Raw genomic sequence first — 19,249 nt, forward strand, 5'->3', positions numbered from 1 at the left:
CAAATATTACAATAAAATTGCTATATATTGAAGTTGTTTTTTTTTAACATATTACCGACAAAAGTACATTTTATATGTAAAGGAAGAATTTATTTTAATTCATCCACGGGAATATCTCGAAAACTACAAATCGAATCAAGGGGAGTTTTCAATTATGTTTGTTCATATTGACACATTTTATTTGTTCACATTGACAAAGAGGGGCATTTACACTTTCCTTTTTCTTTATTTTGCAAGGCTAGTCGAAACTGATTTACTTCTTTAAGCAAATTGCTGTATGCTTTATCTTCGTTATCGCTCCAGAAAGCATCCCAAATTATTTTCTCGAGTACTCAGAGACGATTAACATTCCTTGAAACGCCCATACATAAGATTTTCCATTTTGTGCACTCTTAACTGAGTTCACTCCTAAGCTCTCTGTTTCAACCAGAGCATCATCGAAACCGCTACCAAGGGGGTACCTCCCAGCACAACGTAGAGCCATTTTTGTGCAATGAAACATTCCAAACATTGGCAATTATCCATGAAATTCCTCTGGGTTACTAAGTACTATGTCCATAACTATATAAAACACTGCTTTGTCACAGAAGACCGGAAGATTGGGTTGTATCAATTGTTGTCTCACAGATTAAACGTTTTTAAGGGCAGTACATACAGTAGGTAATCAGTAATTGAGGAAGAAATAATTGGCAGAAACCCGACTTGTTTAATTGGTACAACCTCTGATGAAATTAAAGAGTGTATATTGCTCCACTTGGTGATACAGGCTGAGTGTTGCCTAAACACGCACCACATCGAGTAAGAGAAATAACAACCTCAGGTTTTAGAGCACATGTGGATGCCTCATTAGATACATGAATGCCAATATCTTCAGCAACTTTAAAGTTGTTCGGAAGAACAGGTTTGGTTGTACTCTTTTGCTAATATTGAATATTGATGAAAAGAATGGTAATACAACACCAGACACCGTCGTCATCTTCCAGCATTCTAGAAGGTCTGTGGAATCCCAGAAGTTGTCGCCTAAGTTAATATCTACTTACTTAATAGCATTACGTAGAAGTATCTCTGCAGTCCTTACGCATTCTGAGATCTAACCATTTGGGCTAAAACTTCTGAACTCAGATCAGAAGAGAATATTAGCAAAGGTTCGTTTCGGTTTTTTGATGGACAAAACTTGATTTTGTCCTCATATTCGATAACCAAAAATATCTTCACACTCATTGTTATAAATTGGAATACTGTCATCGAAGTTGTTCAACAGCTCTCTAATTTTAGAAAGCATGAAGCCATAATCCTTACTGAGCAAAGGGTCAATAACTGTCTTGTTTGTTGAATAATAGGAATTTCTGTAACAATTTTGTATTTTCGGCTCTTTAACATTTGATAGGTGGTCATATTTTCGAAGATAAGCTTTCATGCAATTTCCATGGGCGAGTACATCGGCTGAAAACAACTTGTGGGAACTATCTAAATCTTCAATACGATTTAATACTTCATCTTTAAAGAAGTTTGCAGCTGCCAGAAATTTGTGGGCTCTATTCTCTTCACACACACGAAACTTCTTTACTCCAAGCACTCCAGTTATTGTAGCCGAAATGTTTCCACAGATAATGCATGGAAGGTTATCTTAGAATTCTTCCTTATTAGGACCTCGGTGGGAAGTGGTTAATGACCGCTTTTAATTCAATTTGTCCTCATATTGAACTTGGACTCCCCGAAAAGCTTTGGACCCCCCCCCTAAATAAATTTCTGCATATGCCCCTGGCTATATTTTGAATCGGACTACAATATATAGCAAATTTAAGATAATACTTGAATTCTCTGATCCCGAAAACCTATGATTTGACACCAAGATGACTTTCCTAGATGGCTTAGTTCCTTAGTTATGTATGCTGATTGCTTATTTGGCGGCCATATTGGAAAATGGCGACTGTGGAGATAAGCGACCATAATTGAGATGTCTACCCAAGAAAAAATAGAAAGCGATAGGTCGAAGAACACGATACAATAATAAAACTCCGTGCACCCACAAATTTTTACGGGCATGTAATGTGGTTCCCGGACTATATTTATTAATCTTATTCTTTTCGTGTCAAGTACGAGATTTTTGTTAGTTTGGTGAAAATGAAATGAAATGAAATCTTTAAGTTTTACGTCCTACGATTATGCCGGCTAGGTTAAAGGAGACGGTGCTGAGAAATGAATGAAGTGATGGCATGAAGAAAGTGGGAGGAAACGGGAGTACCCCCGAGAAAACCCACGCACACTATGTTTGTCCACCACGAAGTTCACTTGGCGCCAGTTGCTAATTTGGTATACATATTTTTTATCATTATACTCTAGATTGTCAGTAAGGCAGATATTTGGAAATTCGATCCCTGAATGAGGAAAACTCTTTTTTTTTTTTTTAATTTCCTCGGGTTTCATTAGATCTCAAACGTGGTGGACAAGAAATTTAATATTTTGTACAATTATCAACGAACTTAAAAAGTTCGTTACTGAATTATCTATGTCTGTATGTGTGTCTGTCTGTCCGTCTGTCTGTTTATTGCGATTTTTTCTTTTCAATTTTGAACCCTGCATTCGATGGAGCATCAAAAACTATCAGAGAAAGCGAATAAATTTTTCGCGTCACTCTTACCGTTCCCGAAATATTGGCCAAAAAATGGCCGACTTCCAGAGATTTAAGGAGCCATATCTCGGGAACCGCAATTCATAGAGAGATCATGTTGGTGTTGATCAATATCTAAAAGGATAGTAAATATTTTGGTACCAAATAGTAACCGGTGGCCACTGTCCAACTGGCCACTGGTTTGGCCAATGGCCAGATGAGCAGTGGCCACCAATTAATATCGGTACCAAAATGTTTCCCATACTCTTAGGTATTGATTAACATCAATGTCCTCTCTATGACTTACCGTTCCTGTGATATTGGCCAAAAATGGCAAATTTCTAGGTATTTAACAAGAAATAGCTCAGAAATAGCTAAGTTGTACAAATACGATATTGATGTTGATCAATACCTAAGAAAATGTGAACATTTTGGTACCAAACAGTAACCGGTGGCCCCTGATTAACTGTCTACTGGCCAACTGGGCACGTTCCCCAGATATTGGCCAAAAAAGTAAGAATTTCTAGATATTTAAACAGCCGTATCTAAAGAACTGTAAGTCATAGAGACATGATATTTCGCTAATTTTTGCGAGAAAGAGAAGAAGATACGGATAAAAAGATTTACCTTTACATCTTGGAACAATATCTGTCATCCTTCCCGCTCCATCTCTCCATTATTTTTACGGTCGTTTTGGCAATGCTCTTGGAGCATTCTCAACTGGCTTATCTTGAACCTTACAAGGGAAGAGAGGGAGATTATATATCGAAGTGGAAGATGGTTTATATGCCAATCGAAAGCACTAATGACTCCTATTACGAAACTGTAATAAAAATTTTCCGAATGTATATACTGTGCGAGTTATATGAATATACAGAGTGTCCAGAAAATCCGTTTCCACTCCTTGAAATCGCAAACGATGTGACAGATGTCAAAACTGGAAAACACGTGTTTGATCATTATAAAAGTACAATGTATCAAAGCAAACATTGTTGTCTCAGGGCCACCCGCAGGGTCCCAGGCGGTGTCCAACTCAAAAATTACAAAAGGTAATGGGGTCAAGTAGCATATCGTTCGAAACTTCTTGGGAAATGAAAGAAGACGAACAAGTCCCAACTCTCTAAAATTACCCTGTGCAAAATGGCGGCCGGTCAAACTTTCATCAAAAACGTCATTGTAAAGTCTATGGCCAACCCCCGTCAAAAAAAAACTGAAACGGTAATACAGATGTCAAAAAAGAAAAACATGTGCGTCATCTTTTCAAAAGTACAATGATTGAAAGTAAAAATGTTTGTCCCAGGGTCCTCCACAAGGTTCCAGACGGGGTCCTACTCAATATTTTCAATTGGCAAATATGGTCAAATAAAGCTGTTGAGAAATGAAAGAATACGGATCAAGTCTCGATCCTCTAAAATTACCCTGTGTAAAATGGCGGCCGGTCAAAATGTACATCTTCATTTGGATTTTCTGAGCACATTCACTTTCCATTTTGCAATCGGCATTTGTTTTCATTCTGAGACATTTGTACGTATTCACTCTTCCTGGTGCAAGGAATTCTTTCGTTTGAATCATTTTATAATTGATAAACCAGGTAATGAGCATAAGTACCACTGTTGTGCAGTCATAAACATAAATAATTACAGGTAAGTGTCTTTATTTCTGATGGCTCCAACCTCTACTTATTTATGTTCGCGGAAGTACATTATATGTTAACTAGTCAGTTCTATACTCAAAGATGTCAAATGTTGTCTTTCTTTTCTTTATTTCTTAATTTGCTTTTATTTTTTTTTTATTTTTTATTTATTTAGACATTACTGGGATCAAAGAGCAGAATCTCACAGTAGGGGCATTTCCTTTCTTTCCGTTGAGTACAAGAATTAAAGTGAAAATAAACTAAAATCCGGTTACAAAAAGAAGAACTAAAATGCAAGATGTTTGCACAGTATTATCGTAGAGCGTCCATACTTGTTCTATCTGCTTTCATTTAATAACAGCTTTAAACGATGTGCTACTTGACCTCCCTTGCCATTTGAACATTTTGAGTATGACCCCGTCTGGGACATTGTGGAGGACCCTGAGACAAATATTTTTACTTCCAACCATTGTACTTTTGAAATGATGACGCACGTGTTTTCCTGTTTTGACATCTGTCTCACCGTTTCAGGATCGTTTTGGGGGTGGCCATCGACTTTACAATGACGTTTCTGCTGACAGTTCGACCGGCCGCCATTTTGCGCAGGGTAATTTTAGAGTATTGAGACTTGTTTCGTCTTCTTTCATTTCCCAAGAAGTTTCGAACGATATGCTACTTGACCCCTTTACCTTTTGTAATTTTTGAGTTGGACCCCGCCCAGTACACTGCGGGTGGCCTTGTGACAAGAGTTTTTGCTTTGACACGTTGTACTTTTAAAATGATCAAACACGTGTTTTCCAGTTTTGACATCTGTCTCATCGTTTTCGATTGCAAGGGGTGGAAACGGATTATTTGGACACTCTATATATTCATATAACTCGCACAGTATATGCATTCGGAAAATTTTTATTACAGTTTTGTAATAGGCGTCATTAGTGCTTTCGATTGGTATATAAACCATCTTCCACTTCGATATATAATCTCCCTCTCTTCCCCTGTTAGACTACAAATAAGATTGTACTTGTTCACTGTAATTTCATGAGGTCGTTCAATGTTTCTTTTAAACTCTTGGATGTACAGGTATGATATTAGATTTAGCTACATAAAGTGCGGTTCATTGGATATGAGAATGCTGTTCAGTTGAACATATAATGAATCCGGAACCCATAATGAACGTTCAATAAATAAACAGAGACAGAAATAAGTGGCAGAAATAAGCACATGCAAATAATGAAATCAAGGATTGAATGTAAAAGGTACTGGTTCGGTTTCTAACTGTAATCAATAGAATAACGTGACTACCACGTTTTGCCTATTATTGAATCAGATAATTATCCCGGGCTGTAAGTGACGTACTTGCTTTGTTCACTACGAAAAATGTGTAGTTCCATCTATACTTACGAGGAAACTTTTTTCTGGTGTTACACGAAATGTGGAACGAGACTATGGTCAATTGAATTGTGTTAGTGAACACGAAAATTCATAGGTAGGAAAAACCCTCGATTACAACCGTTCCGTACTTATGGGGAAAGAGTAGGGGCACTAGCAAAACAATACGTTGTGGATAATGAGACGAAATATGGCGCGAGTTCGATGAAAATATGCATAGAAGCGCAATTAAATTCATACTATAATGTGACATTACATTCAACAATACTCTGACAAGTGAGGACAGAGGCGTAGCACGTAACGACAGAGGAGAAGGGCGGGTAGCGTGGAGTATAGCGTAGGGGAAAAGTTCCATAGAAGATATGATCACATATGAGCCGGACTTGAGCATATGAGCCGGGAATAGCATAGTAATATATCATGGACATGGTCAAGTACGGGTGGAGATTAGAAAGGTAAGTGGGCAACGACCCCCAAATTTCTGAACTGACCTTTCAATGTATAGTGGTGTATTGGACTTAGCAGTGCATCCAGACAGGAGCGTATATTGTGGTCTTACTTTTGTCATCATCGTCGTCATCAACAACATATGAGAATAAGCGCTTACATGTATGCAACAGTCCATATACATCGGACATTAAGAGGGGAGGAGGTCCGGACCCTGCGGACAATCCCCTCCATAGCTCTCTTTCTTCCACTTCTGCTTCACCGCGTCGTCTACAGGCTGTCTATAGTTTGTGACTGTTTACTTGACCATGTATTATTGACATGTACCATTCCCCTGACATCTTGCTTCTCCGTTTTCCTCAATTATATTTGTATTTTCACTTGCGCCTACCCGCCCCCTCCTCTGTCGTTATGTGCTACGCCTCTGCCCTCATTTTTCAGAGTATTGTTGAATATAATGTCACACTGTAGTATATGCTGTGGTTCTACGCATATTTTCATCGAACTCGCGGCATATTTCGTCTCATTATCTACAACGTGTTGTGTTGCCAGTGCCCCTAATCTTCTTCCCAAATATACGGAACAGTTGCGATCGAGAGTTTTTCCCGCCTATGGACTTTTGTGTTCACTAACACAAATCGATTGACCATAGTTTTGTTCCACATTTCGTGTGACACCAGAAACAGTTCCCTCGTTAGTCTAAGGTTTGGCACGAGGTGGTGTATCAAATACACGGGAATAAGAACTGAACTCCACAATTTAGTTGGCGCAGCGTTCATAGTTGAAGCTTGTTGCCTTCTAGCAACTGAGCTTCTTGTGCGTGTTTGTATGTGTGTTCGTGTTCGTGAATAGTGTATGAGAACGTCAGTGGATAGAATTGGGCAACTGTTAACCCGTATGTGCCTGACCTTATAAACGATAGTGTGGATATACGTATGAAAATAGTTGCAAATGTGTTCAATATGGTACTCCCGGAAGCTTGAGTGATAGTGAAACCGATAAGGTGGCGGAATACTCTTTGGCTGAGCTGGCCGATATGGTCCTCATTTAGGAAAGACTAGAGGTAACAGCCGGGACGCAAGGCGTTTGTATGAAGAACGGTTCCTGAATAGGAGGATACCTTCGCACGTTTTCTTTCAAGCTAGCGATCGTCGACTTAGGGATAAAGAATCTCTTAGAAAAAGAATGTTGACAATAAATACGACAACCTTGAAGTGGGCGAACAATTGGATTTGAGAAAAGTTTGCTAGATGCAGTTAAGTCCCATCTTGAAGCCAGCACACGCTCCATAGGCCAGGAGTTCGACATAGGCTACATCAAAGTGTGCCACGTTGTGCACAAAGAACAAATGCACCATTTTAAGTTACAAAAGTTGCATGACTTAATCCCTGCAGACTTTCAGCTTCATGTGGACTTTTGCCGGTGGTTTCTGAAGCTCTCTATTGCTAACCCAGACTTCCCAACAGTTATGTTATGAACGGACAAGGGAATATTCACCAGACCAGGCGTGCTAAACTAGCACAACAGTCATGTCTGGCTGTGGAAAATCCGCACGCAACCCTTGTGCATCAGAATCAGCATACTATACGACTATCCGATTGGACGTTACATCTTACCTAATCGTCTTACTGATGGAAATTATTTTGTCTTTCTGTGTGAAGTCTTACCTGGACTTCTCGAGAATGTACCCTTGGCATTGATACAGATACTCTGGTTCCAACATGACGGCACGCCTGCTCATTTTGACGCAGATGTACGGAGATTCCTGAATGAAACGTTCGGTGATGATTGGATTGGTAAGGGTGATCCAGTATCACGACCACCTCGCTCACCTGATCTCACATCAATGGATTTCTTTCTCTGAGATGAAACGTCTTGTCTATGAAACACCAGTCGCAACAGCCGAAGAACCCATGGCCAGTATTTCTGCAGCTGCGGCGCATATTTCCGATACACCGGACGTATTTGGCCGTACTAGAGAGTCTGTCATTTCCCGATGTCACTTGTGCAATGCTGCTAATGGAGGCTAGTTTCAACACACACTTTGAGTTTCTCGATTCACCTTTGCTGCGCATACGCACAGAACATTGCGAGGTGCGTTGACATATTTAAACATGTATCTGCAATACATAGTTACAGAGGTAATTGGACGTTGCTTTAGGTCAGCATATGGTTGGGACAATAGGTATCTTACAGTTAGTTCAATTATGGTAGTGACTGTGCTAATACTAATACTAATAATGCTCACAATACTAATAATACTACTGATAGTATTTATAATAATACACTGCAGGATTAGATTGTATTATTATTATTATTATTATTATTATTATTATTATTATTATTATTATTATTATTATAGTGGAATTTCACTCTTGCCGTCCATGCGCAGCATTACCGGTTGATTCTTGGATGCGTGTTCCCACTTTTGGTGTGTTTTAGCATATTGCAATACTGTGTGACTCTCTTTACCTCTAACTAATCAGTTTCTTATTCTTATTCTTTGTATTGCAATTGTAGTGCTCAGCTACAGCTCATCTGCTACGCCTAATATCACCTGCACTTCTATCGGTTCCTCTATCTTCCACAGTGCATCACCTCCCCATTATCGATTTTTCGTTACACCCCTGAAGACCCTATACGTAGCGCGCTGTATATCACTATCCCACATTCAGCGTTCCTTTTCTGCTTGTTTCGCAAATGTGCGATACGTCAACCTGTCGCCCCTGTACACAGGAAAGTTTCTTTCCTGTACAGTTATGCAACCACGCACTTCTCTCGCCGTCTTGAATGCGCTTATTATATTTTATTCCCACTTCAGATATTCGTTTATGTGTGCGTGCACATTCAACACACATTCTCACCACACTTTGCCCTCATGACTTCCACGGAATCCTTGAAGTCCTTTGGGGAATCCCTTGCCCTCGCAGTGTCCACATCTCATTGTTGCATCTTTGGACAGTCCATGTTCTATTTGTTTGTTGGTCACCTGACACCGCACTTCTATGTCTTCTCATTTTACTACTATTCGCCTCTGAAGTTCATTTTGTCACGCTTTCGGGCGTCCGTAACGTGGTAGGAGGCCCCACTAAACATTTTACTACATACTTCCTTCTCTTTGTTTTCATGTATAGAATCACCTCCCAAGCATTGTTAACAACCTTTCGTTACACACTATATATAAAAATAGGTTCACTATATATAAGCATTGATATATAACCTGATATTGCTGTTTCTTCTGATATGCAATATCAGAAGTATTGCTTCATTTACACATGAATGTTCTTATCATATCAAATGAAGTAAGAAAGTTTTATCTTGATCTGCTGACCCTAAAGAGCTTAAACGAATAGTTACTTCTTGCCACAAATTACGGCACTGAATGGCATACAAATCCTGAAATAAAATAGTAAATAATATTCAAGGAATTCAGAAATATATATCTGATAGTTGTTTGTAGAATATTTATTCATATATAGAAAGAGGCATGACATTATTTGCACATTTATTTACTAAAATAAATATTTACAGCACTTACCCCGGCCAAGTAAGTTTGTAGTGGACAACATAGTGTCCGTGGGTTTTCTCGGGGGTACTTCCGTTTCCCCCTACGTTCCCATTTCACCAATCTTTTCATCATCATTCACTTGCCTTAATCAATTTCTCCCTCGGACAAAATGTCATAATCGTGGGACGTTAAACTGAAAGATTTAATTTGATTTCATTTATAGCATTTTGTCATTTCGTAGTTTCCTAGAAGTTTCTGAGCACTTTATTAGCACACACAGCAGTCCAAGTTTTAATAGCACTTTATCCGTACACACTGCCACACAAAGAAAAAAAATGCTGATCAATTTCGAGCAAAATTATGGATTACTAAATGTGTTTTAATTCAGTACACTTCGGCAGTCTGTCACAAGAAATCTTTAACTGTAATTGTGCATGATAATAAGGTATTTTTTGAAGTTGTCAGTTGATAAATTATGTCTTCGGTTGGACAACACACTTAAAAAAAAAATTGAAAATGACCTTTCTACTTCTACAGATGGAATCTGAGTATACTTTAAGCACGCAAGAACATTTGGATCATGTTCACTTTGAGCAGTTTCATCTTGGAGTATTTGCCCAATTGTTCTTAATTTATTCAAGATTTTATTAGCCCCAACTTGTTCACATATCTCACGAACATTCTCATCCTTAGCACCTGGCGCAGCTTAAATTTTGAATACTACAGAATGAAAATGTTCTATAGAATTTGTGAGTGTTCCGTTTATATCTTCCAGAAATGTTATTGCTGCTGAAAAAATCAAATAATGGATAGCAATGAATGCTAAGTTTTTTCGCACAACAGTGTTGTTGAATAGTCTTTATGTTATGCGAATTAACGATGCATCCTCTTCAAATAGAAAATTAACTACACCTGCTAGCTTCTGATAGTTGGTCGCATAATATACAGCAGCAGATATCCAATCACCCCACCTCGTTAGTGTTTATTGTGGAGGTAAAACAAATTCAGGGACAATTTCTTTAGACAACTGAATTACAGATCGAGTTTTGGAAAACATTTGCTTGGTGCTCAAAATTAAGACATCGAATTCGTGAAATTAACTATGAGTTTCCTCTGCAATTTGATGGAGGGCGTGTGCTAGATAAGTTATGTGAATCATAGCTCGGAAAGGACTTTAAAAGGCGTTGCACCTCTCGTGTACGGTGGGGCATCTGTGACAAACAATTTTAAATTTTACATCATCTGGCCAAAGCAAATTTATTGCCAAAGTGAATACTTGGGCAATTCCTTTTTTATTTGTTTCCTGTAATTGCTCAGATGCAAGGGAAAATATTTTGGGCCCGTGATCACATTCCGTTGTGCCAACTACAATATTACAAAACGGTTCCTAATTCTTTAAATGACTGCCGAGTAACACCCGTCTACGTAAATTCTACGCAATGTTGACCATTCGGTATCTCTTTATCTGTGCACTTTGACAGGAAACAAAGAGGTATTTTCTAATTTCCACAGACGAATACCAACTTCTATAAATGTTTTATACAAATGTACAGAAAACTGAGACTGACAATAAGAATGAGCATGAAATAGGTATTTTGTCTAACATCCAACATCTATAGTAACCAATGCATTCATTGTTACGGTGATACATACTATATTTTGGCATACATTTTCAGCTAATGCTAATTCCGTTACTGTACACATTTTACTGAAAGTGACAATATAAATCGCAGTTCAAGATGGGTACTGACTATGTTTAAACATTTACGTCAATCATTTCAACTACTCGGCCGTGATGCAATCACAAACAACTTTGCATTAATTATTGTTAATATATATTAAATCAAATTTATAGCGTTTAATATTTTCAAGATTTATTTTATTCTACGTTAATATTCTCATCAATAACTATATTTTTTAAATAAATTTTGTTAATATACTGGTTATTTGTTATTTCTAGTTTATCGTTTATTTTCAGAACAGAGTCAAATGAAAAGTGGAATTATATTTTAGCGTGGAACTGAACTACATGAATTCTAACTATGAAACCAATTCGGGTTTGCCATATTGAATAGACTAATGAAAAAGTAAGGTAGCATTGAATAATTCCTAAAAATTCTGATTTCTGTGATGCCATAATCAAAATAGATTATGATCTACAAGAGAACAGTAGTTTGTAATTCATTTAAAAGGAGCCTCTGTTTCCTCCTAATTCATATTTATGACGTGCCACTGAAGTGTTAATAAGATTTTTTGTTTGTTTGTTGTATCGACAGGATGATACCTAATTTAGTGGCTGAAGCGTGGGGATCACGTCCGCGTGTTCCTGGGCTCGATTCCTGGCCGGTGTGTCCCAATTTTCGGAGTTTACCCAACGTCGTGAGGCAAACTGGGAAATCACACGAATAAAAGATGTGACGGCCCCTAGGTCTAGAAAGCTCCTGATACGCCTGTTAGAGCCAGAACGATGCAGCGCGCTAACCATGTATAAGTCACTAGGCTGGACGTAGTTCAACTGGACGCAAATAGGTGGCGTTGGAGAAGCCTAGGTCCACAAAGGGCTGCCATTCCAAGTGGTTTCGTTTGTTATATCGAGAGAAGATCTGATAATTATTTGTTATTTATATTGTGACTATTAAAACAGTCTAACACAGTGTAAAATAGTCCTTACGAATATATAGGTATAATAACTAGTAAACATTCCTTCGTGTTACTGTGTTATGTTTTTGACTCCCATATAACTTTAATCCTCCCATTGCATCATCCAAATTGACTGATAATAGCTGGTTGACAGACTCATGCCTTGTGAAATAAAAACATGTTATTGCATTTGGACTCATTGCTTCAAAAAATATTTCCTTTTTTTTCCTTTTTTTAAGCATGAACCCATATATTTCCTTCATTTCGGTTCCTCTATCGTCAACGGCGCACCACCTTCCCATTAGCGACTTTTCGTTACACCCCTGAGAACCCTATACGTAGCACGCGGTACATCACTATCCCACTTTCGGCCCTCCTATTCTGCTGTTTCGCGAACATGTTTTACTTCAACCTATCGTCCTTGTACACAGGAGAGTTGCTTTCCTGTACGGTTATGCAACCACGCACTTCTCCCGCCATCTTGAATGCGCTCATGATATTTTATTCCCACTTCAGAAATTCGTTTGTGTTCGTGCACATTCCACACACATTCTCACTACACCTTGCCCTCGTGACGTCCACGTAAAACTTCACTTTCTTTGGGAAATCCTTTACGATCCGCTCCACGTCTTATTGTTGTGTCTTTGGATAGTCCATGTTCTGTTTGTTTGTTGGCCAGCTGACACCGCACTTCTACGTCTCCTCGTTTTACTACTATTCGCCTCTAAAGTTCATTTTCTCACGCCTTCGAGCATCTGTAATTGGGGTAGGAGTCCGCGCTGGAATTTTTATTACATAGTTCTTTAGGTCTGGGTACAAAACCTCGCGGCCAGAACTTCGCGGCGAAAACTTCGCGGACCAAAATCTCGCCGCCCAAAACCTCGCGGAACAAAATCTCGCTGGGCGAAAACCCCACTTGGTTGAAACCTCGCCCGCCAAAATCTCGTCGAGTCAATATCTCGCCTGAACAAATGTCGCCGCCGAAAAGCTCGCGTCCCAAAATCTCGCTGTACAAATCTTCGAGTCCCAAAATCTCGCCTGGCCTAAACTATGCAGGACTTATCCCTTAGGAAAAAATGTCAGTATGAAACCTCGTCATAACGATTTCTTTGATGTAGAATATTCTATATATTGCTATATGTATATATTTAGTATTAATACATAACTAAGGCTAATTAGTGGAATTGGTAAATTTTGGGTTTTTTTAAAGATATTTTTTAGGCTTTCAGTCAAGCAGCTACAGTACCAATACTATTGCCGCTAGGATCATAGTTCGTACCTCGTTTTATTTGTAATGAAGCAGAGTTTCCAACTGCAGCAGTCAAATTTCCTTATTACGTACCAATGTGAGAAATTCACGCTCAAGGTGGGAAAAAGGGATTTTTTTTAAAAAATCCTCTTTTATCGCAAATTTCTCCGCTCAGGTATGACACACACATGCGAATGGTACCAAAAAAAAACTTTGCTTTATTGTGAAAATAATGAAGAACGAAGAATGTACGGGGAAAAATAGTCTTGACACTATAGCCGATTTACCAATTTTCCCTCAATAATACAGTTCCATTCAATTTCTACCCAATCCGGTTCAGTATAAAGACTATTCATTGTAGGAACATGAATCGTACCTCGTCTTGTTTGGCATGAATCGGCCTTTTGAACGGTATAAGTTCCATATCACTTCCATATCCATTCTCCCAAAATTGATTTTTTAAAACCCCTTTTTTTTTCAATTTTGGGCCCCTCTGTGCGCCCCGGGTGGTAACGCTCAGCGCCCAAAATATTTCGAAATATACTACATAGTGTATGTAATAACTGTACGAAATATCAATCTCATATCTTGAAAACTAAGAGCGAGAAAAAATATTGACCCATGTTTCAACAATACGCATGTTCCCTTATAGCATGAAAAAAACCCGAATTCTAAATAAACATTTCCTGACACATTCCTAATTGTTGTAGGAACACGAATCACACCTCGTTTTCTTTGGCATGAATCGGCCTTTCGAACGGTATCCGTATCGTGCACCTGAGGGGAGAAAATCACCGCAAAGGTTAGAAAATTTCCTTTTTTAACAAAAATTTTCCTTTTGGGGAATTTCTCCCCTCAAGTGCACGATACGGATATACAAGTTATACCGTTTGAAAGGCCGATTCATGCCGAAGAGAACGAGGTACGGTTCATGATTTTAAGATAAATGGTAATAATACAGTAGATACTTTACTAAACTAATTGACTAAAAATGTGTAAATAAAGCAAGAATTCAAACATTGGAAAATTTCCTGGCACATTTCTATTTACTCTAGGATCACGATTTGTATCTCGATTTGTTTTAAATAAGAGTGGGTTTCCAATGGTACCACATCTAATATGTCTATATGTCCCTGAGGGGAGAAATATAGAAAAAAAGGGAAATTTACTCCTGAAAAAAATGCCTTTTTTCCATTTGTGCGGGATTTTTTCGCATCTGGTACATAATAAGGAAATTTGAGAGCTACATTTGGAAACTTTGCTTGACAACGAAACCAGCGAGGTACAAACTATGTTTCTAAGATTAATATGCATGCGTCACGATTAAAGAAAAAAAAAGTTGTGAAATTTATCCTTTTTAAAAAGCCGCCTTCGTTGTTTGTGACGTCACTGCCCCAGGTATCGCACGCGTGACTGCAAAATGCACATAAAACATGTTCTTTGGTGCTTCCATACTTGATTAAATGCAAAAAAAAAAAAACGATGTGAAAAGCTTTACTAGAGATTTATAAGGCAAATTCCGAAGGTCGATGCCATGGTCTGTAAACAGGCCAAAAAATTTAAAAGGGTTAAACATAAACGTTTTTCTTGTATTGAGGTTAATTCATGTGAAGATTAACTCTTGTTTTGTTCAGTGTGATCACCCTATGACCAACTCTACTATTTACCTTTACAATTATCCCTATTGCTATAATTAAGCATTTCCGCCCAAAGTCGCAGATAAACTTTGTTCTTGTCTTGAGATCCTGAACACGTCTCTGGAGTTTGTAGATTGTATTATTCAGTGTTGTCACCCAAGACTAATTGGAGATTGAGAATTTATTTTACATGTATATGTCCGTTCATTTTAAACCCGTCAATATTTTAGACTTCTAATCTCTAAAGTAAACATGGTATCTAAGTCTGTTCTTTTTCATCTTCTTCTTCTTCTTCTTCTTCTTCTTATTATTATTATTATTATTATTATTATTATTATTATTATTATTATTATTATTATTATTATTATTATTATATTTGTAAAATGGAATTGCATATTAAAAAAATTATTGTGTAAATTTTATGGAAAAGTTTCATCCAACAATTTTTTGGATAAGCAAGATTTTGGTCCGCAAAGCTTTGAACGGCGAGATTTTGGCCCGTAGGGTTTTGGGTAGGGATGGACAGAACCGGTTCCTGGTGGAACCGGTTTTCGGGACTGAACGGATCCGGTTCTAGAATATCCAGTTCCGGAAACGGTTTTCGGGTCCAGGTCTGGGACCAGTTCTTCGGATCCAAGTGTGGAACCGGTTCCCAAGATCCGGTTTTGGAACCGGGTTTTCGGATCTAGGTCTGGAACCGGTTCTGAAAACCGGATCTCCAAGAACTGGTTCCTCGCGGAACCGGTTCCGCTGGAACCGAAACTTTGTGACCATCCCTACACTAAACCCGAGCAGCTGGTAGGCTGTGAACAGTGTGCTAGATGAAATGGTGGAAGCGACAGGTAGGCGCCCAGGCGGCGGCCGCTTGTCTCATTTGGCTAAATAAACTGGGTAACTGGCAAACTCATTGGCTAAACAGGCAAACTGGCCAACTCATTTGGCTAAACATCCACTGGTAGACCAATTTTTTTTTCTGGGGCACAAACGGGTCTGGGCGGGGAAGGCACAAGCGCATGGCCCTCTTTGTAGTGTTTTAAAGGTGAACTTTGTGCCTCTCTTTACTGACTTTGGGAGCTTTCGGATCCAGGTCTGGAACCGGTTCCTAAGATCCAGTTCAGGAAGCGGGTTTTCAGATCCAGATCTGGAACTGTTTCCTAAGATCTGGTTCTGGAACCGGGTATTCTGATCCAGGTCTGGATCCGGTTCCTAACATCTGGTTCTGGAATCGGGTTATCGGATTCAGGTCTGGAACCGGTTCCTAAGATCCGGTTCTGAATCCCGGTTTTCGGATCCAGGTCCGAAACCGGTTCTGCAAACCGGATCTCCGAGAACCGGTTCTGGGAACCGGTTCCGCCGGGGCCGGAACTTTGTGGCCATCCCTAGTTTTGGGCGACAAGGTTTTGGGCACGCAACGTTTTGCACGGTGAGGGTTTGGGTACGCGAGGTTCTGAGCGCTTTAGGTGGTGGTCAGGCGATGTTTTCTCTCGGCGGGATTATAGTCTGCGAGGTTTTGTGCAGGCTGTTTTTGTTCAGTGAGGTTTTTGGCACGTGAGGTTTTGACCCGCGAGATTTTGGGCGGCAAGGTTTTGGCCGCGAGATTTTGTGCGTATCCCAGTTCTCTCTCTATGTTTTCATGTGTAGAATCACTTCCCAAGCGCTGTAACCAATCTTTTGTTATACCCTGTATAAAAACTTAAACGAAACGAATATATAATCTGGGCTCATTTAGTAAAATATCTACTATTAGGGCTCTCAGAAATAAGATGTAGTTCTCAATTAGGTTGTGTCAAATAATCCTTCCCTCAATTGAACTAGCGAAGCATGGAATCGACCCACCTTAACGTTCCCAAAATAACCTAAAATAATAAAGGTGTTGCTGTTGTCCCACCGCCTAAAAAAATAAATTACCCTAACACGAAGTATCCATGTAATCTTGGTTTTACTTCAGTGCAGCACCAGCCGGGTCCCCTAGAAGTAATAAAAATGTTTATTAACGTCTTAAATTCTAGGGAGGGTCAAATTTCATATTTTCTAGAGGGAACATATTTTGATGTTTGCCGTCAAAAAAAAGGTTCCAAATTACAGTGTGTTTATCTTCACTAATTTGAGTTAGATTTTAGTACTATTTCACTGCCATCTTTAAAAAATAAGTGTGTATTTTACTGCCTACTATCTGAATTATAAGCGACTATTTTCCACGTTTTTATTGCCTAAACATCTGGGGTCTAATGCAGAGTCGTTTTGACGTATGATTAGCGTCACACTAAAAGTCTAACTATTGCAAGAAACACATGTTAGTCAAACTCTTTAGTATGGCACTAATCACGCCTTAGAACGACTCTGCATAAGGCCCCTGGTCTTTAGTTATTACTTATAAATAGTACACTTTCTTTCTGTTGCACGTTAGAAACTATTTTCCACTCTTACTAACGCAGCATTTCAATATAAATTACACTATTGAATCCAGAACAGCAGAGAAAGAGTAAATCACGCGGAAGCGGTTAGACGATGGAAGCGAGTAAAGATATTTGTCACTTGGAGCGAGTTCTGTTCTCACTATTCCATTTAGATTGAAATACACTTTCTAAGGGGAAAGGGGGTTCATATACAGTTTCCAAATATTTCCTATCAATCTATTTTCAAGGGCAATCAGCTAGTTTTTAATTTAAAATTGAAACAATGCGTTACATTAGGATATTGCATTTCTTCATGATTCATTATGATTATGAAATTGCATTGTGACAACCGCATGCGGATTTTCTGTAGGCCAATTATGCCATTTGTGAGTATCTTTGATATAGTCACTGGTAAATGTGGCTTAAATATGATGTAACGAATTAAATATTGATTCGTAACCAGTCCAAAATGTCTAAAATATCATTCGCTGCACTTCGTCACTCTTATGAAAGGCGATAAGGCGATAATGTCTCCTAATTTGCTGTGAACTTTTTGGGTACAATTTTGTTTTAAATATTGCAGGCGCCAACGCAGCTATAGGTAATTTTGTGTCACTTTGTATTGTGAATAATACTGTATTTTGTTATATATTTTGTAATATTTTTTATCCACTGGGGACACATGTACAAAATTGTTTAATTTGTTTCTATTGCAGGTTCACGACTGGACAAACATTGGTTCCTGGTGCGGGACACCTCGGTCAAAACGGAACGCTTGCTCACCTTGGTGCCACGCACCCCTCATTCCCCCGTCCCATGTAGCCCTGCCACGCGCAATACGTTATTGGAACTCTTCCTCGCTCTGCAACACCCGTATATCTACCCTGTGCTCGACCTTGACTTTCGAGAAATCAGTGGACAGGCCTATGTTATCGCCATACTGCCGTTTAATGGAAAAGGCAGTCTAAAGGACCTTATTTATAGAGTAAGTATTCTTTTGTGTTTTTCCTCCTTTTTACTTTATTTCAAATATACAAAAAATGTTTCTGTTTTTTCGATCTGCGTCTTCGTAATTTTTGGTAGGCTCGGCTCAACACTTCGTTGTTTCCGATTTGGCTACCGTCACTTAATCAAAATATTCTGTTTAGGCTCAAAACAACCACTTAACCATGGCCAATGGTTTGGAGCCTTTAATGTTACAAAATATAAAAGCGAATATAATAAATATCCAATTCGTCGAGGTTAGGTAGACATAGAAGAACTGCAGTTCAGGATGAAGCGTTAATTGAATATATCAGAATATTCAAATACGCCATAGATCTGTCTTGCTGGACAAGGCTGTAGAGTACGGCTATCCCCGGAAAACCGTATGGCAAGAACTGAAGACAGCTAACTAAAGCTAACATTGCAATCTATGAAAATCTTATTTGCATGTTAGTCTGGAACTTATACAAATTCTCCTCGCTGGTCTACCGGTTAGCACGTGTGCGTTTGGTGCATGTGGCCCCCGGGTTCGATTTCCAGTGGGACAGCTTAAATTTTTAATTGTATAATCATTCACTTCCATTAGTCATTCGTCATCTTTAGTATAAAGGGCATAATCGTGAGACATTAAACTAAAAAATTCATTTTCCGAACTTCTACTGTATAAAATGTTTATATGCAGACAAACTAAGACTGACAAAGATCTAAGAGACAGAAATTGCACAGTTAGAGTGCAAGAGAAACGTGGACAAACA

At 38.7% G+C, this 19,249-nt stretch overlaps 1 protein-coding gene across 4 annotated transcripts in view; it reads left to right on the forward strand.

Moving 5' to 3' along the window:
- Positions 1-19,249, forward strand: part of Slob (Slowpoke binding protein) — an 823,759-nt gene that overhangs the window by 713,687 nt on the left and 90,823 nt on the right. For all 4 annotated transcript variants that reach the window (XM_081762291.1, XM_081762288.1, XM_081762289.1 and 1 more), the window contains one exon: positions 18,227-18,495. In XM_081762291.1, the coding sequence (XP_081618417.1) occupies positions 18,227-18,495 (269 nt within the window). The remainder of the gene's footprint in view (positions 1-18,226; positions 18,496-19,249) is intronic.

The sequence above is a fragment of the Thermobia domestica genome, chromosome 6, assembly GCF_964235325.1.
Source record: "Thermobia domestica chromosome 6, izTheDome1.hap1.1, whole genome shotgun sequence".
Lineage (NCBI taxonomy): Eukaryota > Metazoa > Arthropoda > Insecta > Zygentoma > Lepismatidae > Thermobia > Thermobia domestica.